Source organism: Anabas testudineus, chromosome 18 (genome assembly GCF_900324465.2).
Source record: "Anabas testudineus chromosome 18, fAnaTes1.2, whole genome shotgun sequence".
NCBI classification, from domain to species: Eukaryota; Metazoa; Chordata; class Actinopteri; order Anabantiformes; family Anabantidae; genus Anabas; species Anabas testudineus.
In genome coordinates, this window is record NC_046627.1 from 14,532,855 (window position 1) to 14,546,816 (window position 13,962).

Consider the following 13,962-nt stretch of genomic DNA (forward strand, 5'->3'; position numbering starts at 1 on the left):
TTTGGGGTTGCTGAGTGTGTGTGTGTGTGTCTTTAAAACTATATTACCATTTCAGACAACACACATAGATTATGTTCACGGATCGTGCACACATTACATACGCTTCACTGAGACTTAAGAACTTCTCAGGACAATGGCTATCTTGTATGGGGCATCTGAACTGCTGCTTGAAAAAAAATGATTATGTGTCGCCCTTGTGTTGAATGGGCATTAAAAAAGTGCATTTGTAGGATGTTTATAGTTGCCGTTGCAAAATGTGCCACTGTAAATGACTATTTTTTGAGGGTAGCTCCAAACATTTGGCTGGTAATTGTCTCTTCATGGTGAGTATCTGGATGTCACAGCAGTATCCAGTAATATTGTGTGTAGAGTTAAATAACATTTTATGTAGTAATTTGTCATTCTTATGCAATACCTTTTCTCACATTTTCAGGTTCAGGGTTATATGAGGTGCTGTAGCAGCCAGACAAGATTAATGTTTCTTCCTCTGTCTCATAAACAAAAACTTTGCAATTAGCTGAAAGTCCCGACATCATGTGTAATCATAAAGTCTGCCATTTCCATAAAGGGAAAATAAAAGCTGCAGTTTACAAGTTGTTAACCATTAGATCAAAAAGGAGAAAAGAATGAGCTCAGACTTATTCAGAATCTAATTTATTACAATATGAATACCTTTTTATCAATAATCACAATCAATAATTTTCTAGTATGATTAACTGACTAGTCTCCATAGGCTTTTAAGACATAAAGAAACGGATAACATCTTCATCATGTATTATTTAATACACAAAACTTGAATGTTCCAGTGTGAGGTTGAAATTGAACAAAATGAAGCTTTAAAACACATTCAAAGAAAAAATAAAAATTAAACAGCACAGATCCAATCAAAGAGCCCTGGGTGACACCAGATGACAAGATGGTGAGAGGATGCGAGCGAGCATGGCCTCTGAAATGTTCAAACTTCTGGCTCTCGATAAAACAAAAACAATAAAAAAAACCCAATGAACTCAGGCCTATATGTTATGATACTAACAAAGGCATTGAAGCTGAAGTGTGCCGCAGAGCAGTTGCAGTAGTGTTCATCGTGGCTGAGGTTACCAAAGTGTTCAAACGTTCAAGTCCCAGTTATACTTACATTACTGATTTTCACTACTGATGTAACAATACAGATGGCTATACTAATGCACAATGCTTATTGCTTTGAAAAAAGATCATATATAAAATAACTACCCTTATATTTTAGTACCTATAATCTATTATCTCACCAGCAAAAAAAAGAATAAATAAAAAAATAAAAAAATCACACAAACATTCATAACCTGAATCCGAGTTATAAAAACCATTGAGCGAAAGTTACACACACTCATGCAAATTCCAACAATCTGGTTAAAGATATGAATGAAACACAGTATACACATCAAATAAAACAACTTCAAGTGAGGACTTTCTTCCGGGATCGATGCAGTAAAACACACCGTATGCTTATGTGAAAATCAGTGCATTATGTCGAAACTGCTACCTCCAAAAAGTTGGTGAAACATGCATTTACTGATTGCTTGCAGACTATTGCGATATTTCTCCAGGTCTTTGGCTTGGACAGAGACCAACATGACAATAATGATGATCAGTGAGAGTAAAAAGACCTATACAGGCACTTTAAACTACTTGGATACTGTAATATTTCCCACATACAGCAAAGCGTTGTCTACGTACAGGTTTAGCTTAGCATTATCGACTGACAACCACGCTATACTAGTATTATTATGTACTGAATCCTCTTCTCCTTATATATCCTGTGAAAGAATTCAATATAATCTCTAAACAGTATCATAGAGTTACAGCAAAAAACGCAATAATGATCAGTGTTGGCTCAAGTGTTAACTGGCTGTGTTTCACCACATGTAGACTAAACTGCTAGTTTTAGTATTACCGATAAAATATATGCACGTATAAAGTCAAATGTCCCGACACATTTAAAACACATTTATGACAGCTGAAGCACGAATAGAAGGAGAAACTTCCTCTCTTACGTGGCGTTAGATGAAAAGGTTGATGCCATTCTCAGTAGTTAGCTACAGCCACTAGGAATTTAGCATAGATTAGCATAAAGCAGCTAACCTTACTCTATAACAAAAGTGGCTACATTATCATTTATTTTATTCATTATTGATTATATAAAGTTTGTACACTACAGTGTTATATAAAGTATCTGTATAAAATCCATTTGCGGTTGTATGGGGAGTTTATATCTTTTATTTTATGCTAAGCTAAGCTAAGCTAAGCTAACCAGCTTTTTGCTGTAGCTTCACAGTTAGCATACATGAGTGGTGTCAATCTTTTCAATTTGTCAGCAAAAAACCCTAAAAGAATATTTAAAGACGGTAGTTGACACTACAAGTTATGAAATGAACGCTGAATGTTAAAATCAGTGAAACAACTGGATTGTACAGCGGTTCTGACTACGACAGGAGCAGCCTGAGGTTGATTGTATAAGCATGTGTGTGTTGGCTGCTTGTTAGTATGCGCATATGTTCAGTGTCACGTATCGGTATTAAGTATTTAAGTTATCAACCTTAGCGGCCATGCTTCATAAAACACACCTTCCTATATAAAATGTTCATTTAACAGTGCAGGAAAACATTCATGAGACATCAGACTTTCACCACCTGACTGAATGTGGTTGACATCCAACCACACACTAAAAAAAAAAAAACATAAAGCAAAACACTGCTCATGCATAACAAATACAACTGACATAGTTGAAAGAAACAAGGCACAAACGTTATACAAAAAAAAAAAAAAAAAAAGCCTTTCTACACACACACACACACACTGACACACTGGAGTTATCCTAATTCTGTCTGTAGTTGATTAAAGGTCAGTAGTAAAGGCTCTTTATTAAAGTAACCTGAGAGGGGTCCGTTTCGTCAGCTGACGACTTCCATCCTTCTGATGCAATTAGTCATTAAAAGTGGTTTCCAAATGCTTAAAGTAGCAGTCATGGAGAGTAAAAAAAAAAAGCAACATCGTCCCATCAGTCCCAAAGTTGTTTCTTGACCCTGATCACTATCAGTCTGGTCCTTGTAGAAGAGGACCCAAAAAAAAAAAAAGGAAAGCTTTGAGTATCCACTGAAAAACCAAGACTGCTGCCCAGCTCGCGTAGCACTAAAAAGGACGTTGAAGGCGAGCAGATGGATTCTTTAAGTGTGTGTACAGTGTTTCATCCTAGCAGCCCCTACCATCTGTGCAGGCAGGAGGTACTGAAGAGCTACCCGCCTACACGGGGGTTCGGAAGTGGTGGCTCGCTTGGAGCGACTGCCTGCTTCGGAGCGGAAGGAACCACAGGAGTTTCCAGCGTGTGCCACAAACCTCAGCTAGTGCCCACTGCCAGGATTTCTTTGAGCCATATCTGAAAAGGAAAAAAAAACGTGGTGGTAGAAAATTAATGTTGAATTATTTTTTTCTTAAACAGACTAATTTGCTTTCTTCCTGAACGTTTTCTGAGTAGATCAACAACGCATACTGTGCATATGTGTCTGAAGCCACAAGCTCAGATGCTTTGCTTACTGTAGACTCAAAATATAGAAAAAACTAAAGCACACCAATCAACACTATTTTTGTTTTGACACCTTTTTGTTTTTGTACAGATACGTGTCAATGACATATTAATTTAGCACTAGATTGGCTGCTTGATGTATTTCCCGCTGGCTCCAGCCTAATATTTAAATGGCCAAATATTGATGATTCATGAATTTTTCAGCTTAGATTCTATAAGAAAATATATGTGTAAAAATGTCAAACTACTCATTTAATGCAAAAGTCGACTGTTTCTGTTTCTGTTTTAGAAAATACTTAGTTTAGCAAACTCACAGTCCATTTGAGAAGTGAGCCATTTTTTCAATGGTGGTTGTATCCTGTCAGGGAAAGACAAAAAAAAAAAAGGAAATGCAACATGAGTTTCACAAAATAAGCATAATCAGGGTGATTCGGGACCTTGCAGCAAGTGTCCTATGTGCAGCCTGAAACAAGTATGATAAGATAATAGTCTCTTGCGTTGACAGGTCCGTTAAATTGAGCACTTTTCTCTGAATACATGCAATGCTTCCTGTTTCTCTCCTAGTCATGAAGGATAGCTATAGATATTTCTAACACTGACAACATTTCTTAAGTCATTATTAAATGACTTTATTTTTACTATCTTTCTGTCTTGCAGGTAAATGTTGCACAAGGACACTTAAATGCTCGCTCACACGCAGCCTGACCACAGACTTTTTCCTCATTTCTTCTCTATTGATCACCGTCCTACTGGCATTGATTGTTTTATTTATGTGTACAATGTCATGTCGTCTTTCCTGAAGCTAAACAGCTCAACTAACTTAGAAATATTCGCTCCACTTCTTTAAAGAGAAGACATAATTATACTGACTTAATTAAAGCAGGAAATGTAATTTGAAACATGATGATATGTCGCTTAGTCATTGTTCAGTACTCACAGAGAGGATTCCTGTCATCTGGGTGTAAAACAAGCTTGTCATGCCACCAAGCATGACCACACCCATGAGCGCTGAGAGTCGCAGGAGAGCCAGTTCATGACGTGTTGTAAACTTCTCCTAGGGGACAAGCACAGAATAGAAACCATTTGGTGTTAAATGTTCTTATCAAAGCTCCATGTAAGGACTTCATAGTAAAATATTAACTTTTTTAATTGCTCTTCTGTTGAAGCTGATAGTGTAGACACCTACAGGATGTGACAAAACATTTAATGCCGCCACTGGGCCAATTTGTAACCTACGCTTTAAGATAAAGAAAGTAAAACAGTGAATATTTATACATGAAACTGTCTGAAATGCAGACTTCAAGCTGTAAAAACATCACACTCTTAAATGAGCGTACCTGGTCTAATCCCGTCAGCGGCTGAAAGTAATAGTACTGGCAAAAGTCCAACACCAAAGTGAACAAACTGAGGACCTGAGCGTAGAAACAGAGCTGCAGGAAGAGCCAGTGGTTGTCCTCTCCAACACAATTATTGATCCTGGAAAGAAAATAAACCTAATTTACTAAATGATCTAATATTATTTGCATTTAGAGTATGTTAGTATGGAGTGACTGATATGATATGAATTGGACTGGAGCAGAAAGTTTGCAAGTTTTGATGAAGTAAACAATGTTTTCACACAATTATGGGACGCCACAAAGTTCAAAGATCAAACAACACTGTAGGAAAATGGCTTTGAGGAATATTATTTCATGAACTAGGTGTACTGTTTTGCTGCTTCTGAACACAAGCATGCTGTCCGACAGGTTAATTCAGATGTCAGGTTCAGCTGTTGGCCTATACAGTGAACAATATGTCTGATATGTAAGCTAAGAACTTCAGAAAGGGTGTGCGAATCCTTACCAAGGACAGTGGTGGTCCATCCTGCGTACACAGTGACCACAGCGACTGCAGTGGTGGGACCTTTTAGGTCTCATTAAGTTGCACTTATTGCACAACTCCCACTGTTCTCGTTCTGTGACGTAAAGAAAAGTACAATTTGGGCCGTTTATTACCAACAGATATTAACAACTTTAAACCTATCTATTTCGTCTAAGAACATACGTGTATCCATACCAGAGTGAGGTATGTGGGGGTCCACAGGAAGACGGCCAGGATCTGCTGTGGAAGCTCTGAAGAGGGCCGCTATGCAGAGTGCTGACGCTATGTAATAACCTGAATGAATAACCACACTCAATTAAACCGCATGTTTAAATACTTGTGATTTACAGTGACAAGTATATTTGCTAATCTCTCGAGGAATTAATACAATGGAAAACAAGGATACTCACAAACAACTATGGCCCAGGGGATGTGGCCCTCATTGTAGTGGGGAAGCAGAACCAGTTTAGGAATAAAAAAAGAGTTGTAGAGCCATATCCCAAACACAATGCTGATGCACAGCCAGCCCATGGGGTCCACCACAAAGTGTAGTCGAAGCTTCATGGCTGCTGGCAAATCTACACCGTACCAAGCACATGGGTGAAACTCAAGGTGATGTTTGGTAAAGCAGGTACTCAGGCAGAAAGACAGGTAGTGTTGACCGAACTGGGCAGCTTCTTGATCGCCCTGCTCTCTCACACCCATGCTTCACAACCTATGACATTTATAGTGGCTGTTATCACACCGGTGTCGACCTATAATCCCCATTAGCTGCCACTAGTTTACAGTAATTTGAAACGTGTTACAAATGAATTATGTAGAGCAAAACAGTGACATGCTGCCTTTAACAAGCTGCTACACAAATGAAGAAATAAACACTATTAATTGACACAGAGTGATGTTTTTTTTTTTTCTTAAACCCCCCCACACAGGCCTAACAGTGTTATGAAGCAGGTGTCTTGTAAACAGCCGCAGCTTTAATGAACTCACAGCACAAACAGATTTTAACATTAGCATTATCTGCTAACCTGACAGAGTCTAAGCAGCTGCCTGCTCCATCATTTATCCTGATAACACTGACAGCTGTGATATAGGCTGGGCTGTTTAGCGTTAATATGATACCTAAATTCACCCGTATAACCTCATTTAGCTAATATACAAATTATCTAACACAAGGTATTTAGTCAGTCGTCATTTTATTTCCTGAAAAGGAAAAAAAAACCTACTTTTTGTGGCTCTCCTGTTCAGTGCACGTATCAGTGGAGCTACTTCCTTATCCGAGCCTCTGTGGGCTGGACGGTCCAGTTATTTGTTACCTGCAATAATAAAACTCATTTCCGGTTTAAAAATAAAACGTCCCATTGCTGAAAACTAGTAGATGTTAGTAATAGAGTAAAACGTTTTATCATGGTAAGTAGATCTCTAAATGTTGGTACATTTAACTAGTTTTTTTATATGTGATTTGAAGACATTGTAGTTCGAAAATGTTTTGTCTATAAGAAAAGGAAACAAATAAAGTATTTACTTATATGCGTAGTGGTATACTACAAATGAATTTAGTGAATTTTAAATACACTTAATGTGATGTTAAAGCTGTTTTCTTTTAAGAAGCGCATGTTGGTGAGCTTTCAGCTGTGTGATTAACATTTCTTCTGTGTTTTTTTTTTTTTTTTAGCGCGACTTGGTGTTTTCTGTAAGATTTCCATATGATGATAATGATGGTTCCAGATATCCATTCATGCATTATCCGTTTGGTTATGATGGGTTTTGTTTTGTTTTTTTTTTATTTAAAGGTCAATATTCCCAGTTTCCTGTTTAAGCCTGGTTGTTTCCAGTGGCTTGATGCAGTAATTGTGGATGTGTGGGCGGTGGACTGTTGCAGCGCAGTGCACCACCATCAGCAGGGAAAACTGTCTGCTGCCGCCTTCTGGTCAAAAGTGGCTCATACCTTTAAAGGCAGCATGGTTTGGTCGTTTATATATTTTATTATTTGTTTATTTAAGGAAATGCGTACTTTGTGAGACTATTTTGCCCTTTTCAAAGCACGTGTGTAATTCTTTTATTTATTAACGCTTTTTAAGGCTAACGGAAGTGACGTAATTGGACTTCCGCTAGCATTAGCGGCCGGTGTTTGTTGACAGCAGCGCCGCTTAGCATAACACTACTGTCGTAGTTTGATTGTGTTTTACCTGTTAAAATGGCATCCTCCAACTCATACAAACTCAGGTGTTCCATCCCCGGACACGAAATGGATGTTAGGGGACTCGCTACTGCTGTTTTTCCAGATGGAGCTTTTGTATCTGTGTCCAGAGACCGGACCGGAAGAGTCTGGGTACCAAACTCAAGGTAGCTAGCATTAGCATGCTACAGACTAACTAATTATGATGCTTAGCTAGGATTCATTTCAGTTTAAGTAACTCTGGCGAGAAAATGAGAGAAAGACGGTCAGGTAACAACACTAACTGAGCTTATTTATTAGTTTTAGTTTGGCGTTTATTGTGGTAGCTAAGTGGATGCTAAACATATTGCTAACGTGTACTCAAATTAGCTTTGTCATTCGTTCAGCTGTAACTCTCGGTGTACTAGGATGTTCGAGTACAATACAGAGTAGTTTCACGTCTTTGGTCTGTCGGTTCATTCACTAAACCATTATATTAAAGCCAGGAAACCAATGTAATACCAGTTTCACACAAGTAATTATATTTACTTAATAAGTTTTTGCTCTTTCCTCTCCTCATGGCAGCCCAGACAAAGGCTTCACAGAAATGCACTGTATCTCTGGCCACTCAAATTTTGTATCCTGTGTGTGCATCATTGCACCCAGTGAAACATATCCTCGAGGACTTATTGCCACAGGTGGAAATGATAATAACATTTGCGTTTTCTCACTGGACCGACCACAACCCCTATTCACGCTGACGGGTCACAAAAATACAGGTGAGTTGTATTCTCTGTATACTGAGCATATCATCACTACCGTATAGTAAGTGACTCGTTTGCTCTGACCAAGTGTGTGATTCAAGCATTGTAACATTTGATCTCCACAGTTTGCACTCTGTCATCTGGGAAGTTTGGGACACTTTTGAGTGGCTCCTGGGACACCACAGCCAAAGTCTGGCTCAATGAGAAGTGCATGATGACCTTGCAGGTATGCTCTTAGAGGATGTCAAAAAATACTTTTCTGACACTGTCTGTGGTTGACATTTAGTACAATATGCTAAATTTTAACTATGCAATTATTAGAAGGAAAGCTATGACTAGAGATTGTGACAGAGCTTGTTTTTTATTTTGCTACAGGGCCACACTGCAGCAGTATGGGCAGTGGTCATATTACCTGAACAAGGCCTTATGCTATCTGGATCAGCAGATAAGACCATAAAGCTCTGGAAAGCTGGCAGATGTGAAAAGACATTTACAGGTGAGTATACTGACAAAGGAAAATAGATATTAATTTTTGATTTTGGATTACATCTATATAAATTCTAAATTCATCCTTTTAAACTATCCTACCACTTGCTCTCTAGATCCCATCCCCTCCACTCTCTTCAAACCACTGTACCCACATTAATCCTGCTATTACACATATCATTAACACAACTCTCACAACAGGCCCCTTTTCCAGCTCATTTAAGCAGGCCTAGATTGCCCCACTCCTTAAGAAACCTACTCTTGAAGAGCAGTCTTCAATCAACTGACTGACCACTTTTTTAGGAACGACCTTCTTGATGTCAATCAGTCTGACTTCAAGAATGCTCACTCCAGAGACACAGCACTCCTTAGTGGTGGGATGAGCTAGCCGTCTCTGCACGCTCAGCAGCCTTACTCCCAATCCTTAAAAAATTACTCATGACTTAGAAGTCCAAAATATGTTCAGTATGGGACTGTACGGAGACTGTATAAGCCAAGAATACATGTGACTTTCTTTCGCTCTCATTCTAGGTCATGAGGACTGTGTACGGGGACTGGCGGTGATCAGCAACACTGAGTTTTTCTCCTGCAGCAATGACACCAGTATTAGAAGGTGGTTGGTGACAGGCGAATGTGTACAGGTCTATTACAGCCACACCAACTACATTTACAGCTTAGCCGTCTTCCCCAATAACCAAGGTTTGTTCATATATAAAGGCCAGTGAAGGGTCTGAGTTTGACACTTGTAATGTGTTTGATTTATTTATTATTTCCACATGTATCTGTGTTCCTGCTGCTCCCGTCCTGTTGATTCTGACCATAGACTTTTTTTCCCTATCAGATTTCATAAGCACAGGAGAGGACAGGTCATTGAGGATATGGAGGAAGGGAGAGTGTGCTCAAACCATCCGCCTGCCTGCTCAGTCTGTCTGGTGCTGTTGTATTCTACCTAATGGAGATATAGCTGTTGGAGCCAGGTAACACAACTTCATTTGGAATTTTTCAAATCATGCCCTTTCTGTGTTTGTCACACTATAAATATTTAAATGCCTTATTCCACTACTATTAATTGCTTACATTTCTAACATTACACTACAACATCACAACATTACTTTTCATGTTTATATCAAATGAATGGAGATAGTAGTTAGCTTTGCGGGTTATGCACATATTTGTCCTCTGCCCACAGTGATGGTATAATTCGTGTGTTTACGGAAGCTGAGGATCGCATGGCTAGTGCAGAGGACCTACAGGCCTTTGAGGATGAGCTCTCTAAAGCCACCATTGATCCCAAGACAGGTGACCTTGGAGACATCAAAATGGAGGATCTTCCAGGAAGAGAACACCTTAATGAGCCTGGTAATCAAATAGACCAATATGCACAATATTTTACCATAAACAAATGAAGGTGCCTGGTGATCTCACAGTTCAGGTTGATAATGAAGTGCCATGCTATTTCTGCATCAAGGTGGTTTTGTTTGCTTGTTTTTTCCAGGAAATCGTGATGGACAAACACGACTGATTAAAGATGGCCAAAACGTGGAGGCATATCAGTGGAGTGTCAGCGATGGCCGCTGGGTCAAAATCGGAGATGTGGTTGGAGGCTCAAACCAACAGACCTCCAAGAGTGTGATGTATGAAGGAAAAGTAAGGCCTTAAGATTTCTTTTATGGCACAAAATGCACACAAGCATGAGAACAGTGATGACTGAGCTGGTCTTCCTTCAGGAATATGACTATGTCTTCACCATTGACGTAAATGAGGGAGGGCCGTCCATGAAGCTGCCTTACAATGTGTCAGAAGACCCGTGGTTGACAGCACACAACTTCTTGCAGAAGAATGACCTCAGCCCCATGTTCCTCGACCAGGTTGCCAACTTTATCATAGAGAACACCAAAGGTCATGTGGTGGGACCAGCACAGTCTGCTAGTGGTGACCCTTTTACTGGTGAGGCCAAAATATAGTTCCTAGAGCTTGTTTTTCTGCAGCATTAGATACAATTGTCTTAAGGGTATTTTGTTTCTTTATCTGACAGGAGGAGCTCGGTATATCCCTGGAGCCTCTGATGATAGGCCAAGTTTTGGAGCTGATCCCTTCACAGGTACAGTTTACCAAATGATTTTTCACAAACTTGACATTCGGAGATTATTTCGAAATTGTGTTTCTCCTCCACAGGCTCTGGTCGCTACATCCCAAACTCTGGTTCAAACTCAAGTGCTCCAGCAGGTGTGGCAGATCCATTCACAGGTGAGGCACTTCCTGAAGAAAGCTCTGATTTTTTTCTCCATTTAAACCCAAAGCAAAGAAAAACCAAGACCCTTGAATAACTGAGATAATGAGGTCAAAAGGTTAATGTTAGGAATGAAGGAGATGATGAGGAATGAAATTATGACTTACATGTCTCAGTTGCATATCTCTATATGAAGGTTGAATATGTCAATTTTACTATGTTTCCGACCCTAATTTTGAACACTACTCACTGGTTCTTATTCCTTTCCTCCTATTTTGCAGGGGGAGGTGCCTACTCTTCAGCAGCCCTCAGACAAATGGCAACCAACATTTACTTTCCTAAGACTGATGGTGTGACCTTTGACCAAGCCAATACCTCGCAGATCATTGGTAAGCATTTTAAGAATGGCTTTGATGACATACCATTTCAACCTAAATAAAGCCGTGTTGATGTCCTTTTCAATTATGTAAAGAGCACCAAGTGATGCTGATGACCATCTAGTATTTGCCAAAGAAGATGAGAGAGCAAGATTTTTTATTTAAAAACATGACTAAAAACAAGTCAGAAAAAAATAAAATGCATTTTTTTGTATTACGATATGAACCCTAAAATTGCTGCTGCACATACAAAAATATGTTCCATCTCAGTGATTTTCTCAATTCTACCAACTGACTTGAGATTCGTTTACCTCTTTTTAAGCGGCACAAATTAGGTGCTAGTTCTAGACTAGTTTCTTCAACTTGCACATCTTCTAATAATTTGTTTGCTTTTCTATGGGCTTCAGAGAAACTGTAAAGCCACGTCAGCATACATCTCTGATTTCTCAGCCACGCTAACACTTATCATACAAACAAGTACTACAGTGTCTCAGGCAAAAGAGACATTTATGAGTCTACACAGACATCCAAACCCTACTAATCCAATCCAGTGATGATGTTCAAAAAGAAATATAATTATCTAACATGTTTTGATTCTTACATACTGGACAAAGGTTAGTGTTGTTTGCCTTGCATTGCATTACCAACCATGCTAGTATCAATCACACTATAGTTAATCAAACTTAGTAAATGATACACCGATATTTATCTTTACAACAAAGCTTTAGTTGGTCTTGTTAGTTATCATAGTCCAACCCCCGGTCCCTGACGTAAGCAGTTCTTGGTCCTACACCAGAGAGAAGAGTGATGTCATTTTAGCTATGGAAAGACAAAGGACTGGTTTGAAATTAAGGTCTGGTTTCGAACTAGTCCGTGAACTGGCAGGTAAAAAAAAAGGGGTAATTGAGATCTTGGCGTGAGGATATTGTACTGAAACACCTTTTTACATGGGTCATTAATGTTTCCATTCTATGTGGAGAGTCTGTGACCTGTTCTTTTCTCTTTTTTTTTTTTTCTCAGCCAAATTGAAAGAGCTGAATGGAGGTGCTCCTCAGGAGCACAAGCTCTCTGAGGAGGTTCTGGAAAGCCTTGAGGGGCTGCTTGTGGCCGTCTGCGGGTCAAACTCTGACAATTCTTTACCAACCATCCAACAAATCAACCTGCTGTGGAAAGCCTCTCACTGGCCTGAGGGTATAATATTTCAGCAAACCCAATATTTGATTTAATATCATTGTTGTTGATATACATTGACAAGAAAAACACAATGCTACGGTTCTTCAGTTCATTGCTGTTCTCTCATCAAACTTTCTTTTTCTTTATCTAGACATTGTATTTCCTGTCCTGGATATTATGAGGCTGGCAATACGCCACCCACACGTTAACCAGACCCTCTGTGGAGAGGCAGAGGGCGTGCAGCTATGCAACCACCTGCTGAACCTGATGAGGCCCGAGGGGCGTCCTGCCAACCAGATGCTGGCACTGCGGACTCTGTGTAACTGCTTTAGCGGCAGGCACGGACGAGCCCTCCTAATGACCCAGCGTGAAATGGTACTATCACGAGCCGCCGACCTGACGATTGTCTGCAATAAGAACATCCACATCGCCCTGGCCACTCTGGTCCTTAACTATGCTGGCTGCCTGCACAGCCAACCTGACCTTGAGGGCAAGGCCCAGTGCCTCTCTGTGGCCAGCAGAGCTCTGGAGACAGTACAAGACAAGGAGGCTGTGTTTAGGCTGCTGGTGTCCTTGGGAACTACTGTGGCCTCAGACCAGACAGCCCAGGACCTGGCTCGCTCCTTGGGAGTCAGCTCTCAGATTTCAAAGTACTCGTCTGTGTCTGACCCATCTAAAGTCGGCGAGTGTTGCCAGCTGGTTTTAAAAGAACTACAATGATGTGAATGAATAGAAAAAGAGCACTTATTTCTTACTATTACTCTGTTCTGCTTAATTGTGGTGGAGACTTAAATAATTGTATGTTCTGAAATAAAAAAAAAAAACCTGACAAATACAATCAGCATATGTGTCTATTCCTTGCAGGAAATGGGTGTATTTACCAGCGCGAAATCTGGTATTTCGTCTCACCAGGCGTAAACTAACTAAAAACTATAATTAAGTACAATTTTGAGGTATTTGCACTTGAGTACTTCTATTGTGTTACTTCAGAGGAAAGTAAAAAAAAAAATTACACTAATGTTCGGGGTTTTGACAAATAAAATTTGCAACGTTTTTGAAGTTATCTTAAATCAGTATGTTACAAAAATGTAAAGAAATCTAAAATGTCTTCTTCCGAAATCTAGAGGCATGTAATCAGCAGCATCAAGTTTAATAGTCTTAAAAAATTTGGCATCAATGTAATCATAGTTAGTTTTTGCTTGGGATTTTTATTATTTTGACAGTAAGTCGAACTGAAGCCCAGATAAATGGACCTCTTTGTAGAAACCTTGTGCACAATGAGGGTGTGGCAGATGATGCACATCCTGAGGTAGCTGAAAGCTATATAAAATTAAATCAGCCAAAGTCAGTCATAGTGC

At 39.5% G+C, this 13,962-nt stretch overlaps 2 protein-coding genes across 2 annotated transcripts; one reads left to right on the forward strand and one right to left on the reverse strand.

Annotated features, from left to right (window-relative positions):
* Positions 1-638: 638 nt before the first annotated feature.
* On the reverse strand, positions 639-6,700 carry zdhhc21 (zinc finger DHHC-type palmitoyltransferase 21). Its single transcript, XM_026352286.2, has 8 exons — positions 6,643-6,700; positions 5,827-5,994; positions 5,612-5,710; positions 5,399-5,510; positions 4,894-5,032; positions 4,494-4,610; positions 3,871-3,914; positions 639-3,409 (listed from the first exon to the last, which is right to left on the reverse strand). The coding sequence occupies exons 2-8, from the start codon at positions 5,978-5,980 to the stop codon at positions 3,277-3,279; spliced, it is 798 nt and encodes a 265-aa protein (XP_026208071.1). The 5' UTR covers positions 5,981-5,994; positions 6,643-6,700; the 3' UTR covers positions 639-3,276.
* An 807-nt stretch (positions 6,701-7,507) lies between these two features.
* On the forward strand, positions 7,508-13,429 carry plaa (phospholipase A2-activating protein). The gene is made up of 14 exons (XM_026353388.1): positions 7,508-7,762; positions 8,160-8,353; positions 8,464-8,564; positions 8,714-8,834; positions 9,356-9,523; positions 9,666-9,801; positions 10,014-10,183; positions 10,320-10,471; positions 10,552-10,771; positions 10,860-10,925; positions 11,000-11,071; positions 11,336-11,443; positions 12,452-12,622; positions 12,756-13,429. The coding sequence occupies exons 1-14, from the start codon at positions 7,614-7,616 to the stop codon at positions 13,322-13,324; spliced, it is 2,397 nt and encodes a 798-aa protein (XP_026209173.1). The 5' UTR covers positions 7,508-7,613; the 3' UTR covers positions 13,325-13,429.
* Positions 13,430-13,962: the final 533 nt, after the last annotated feature.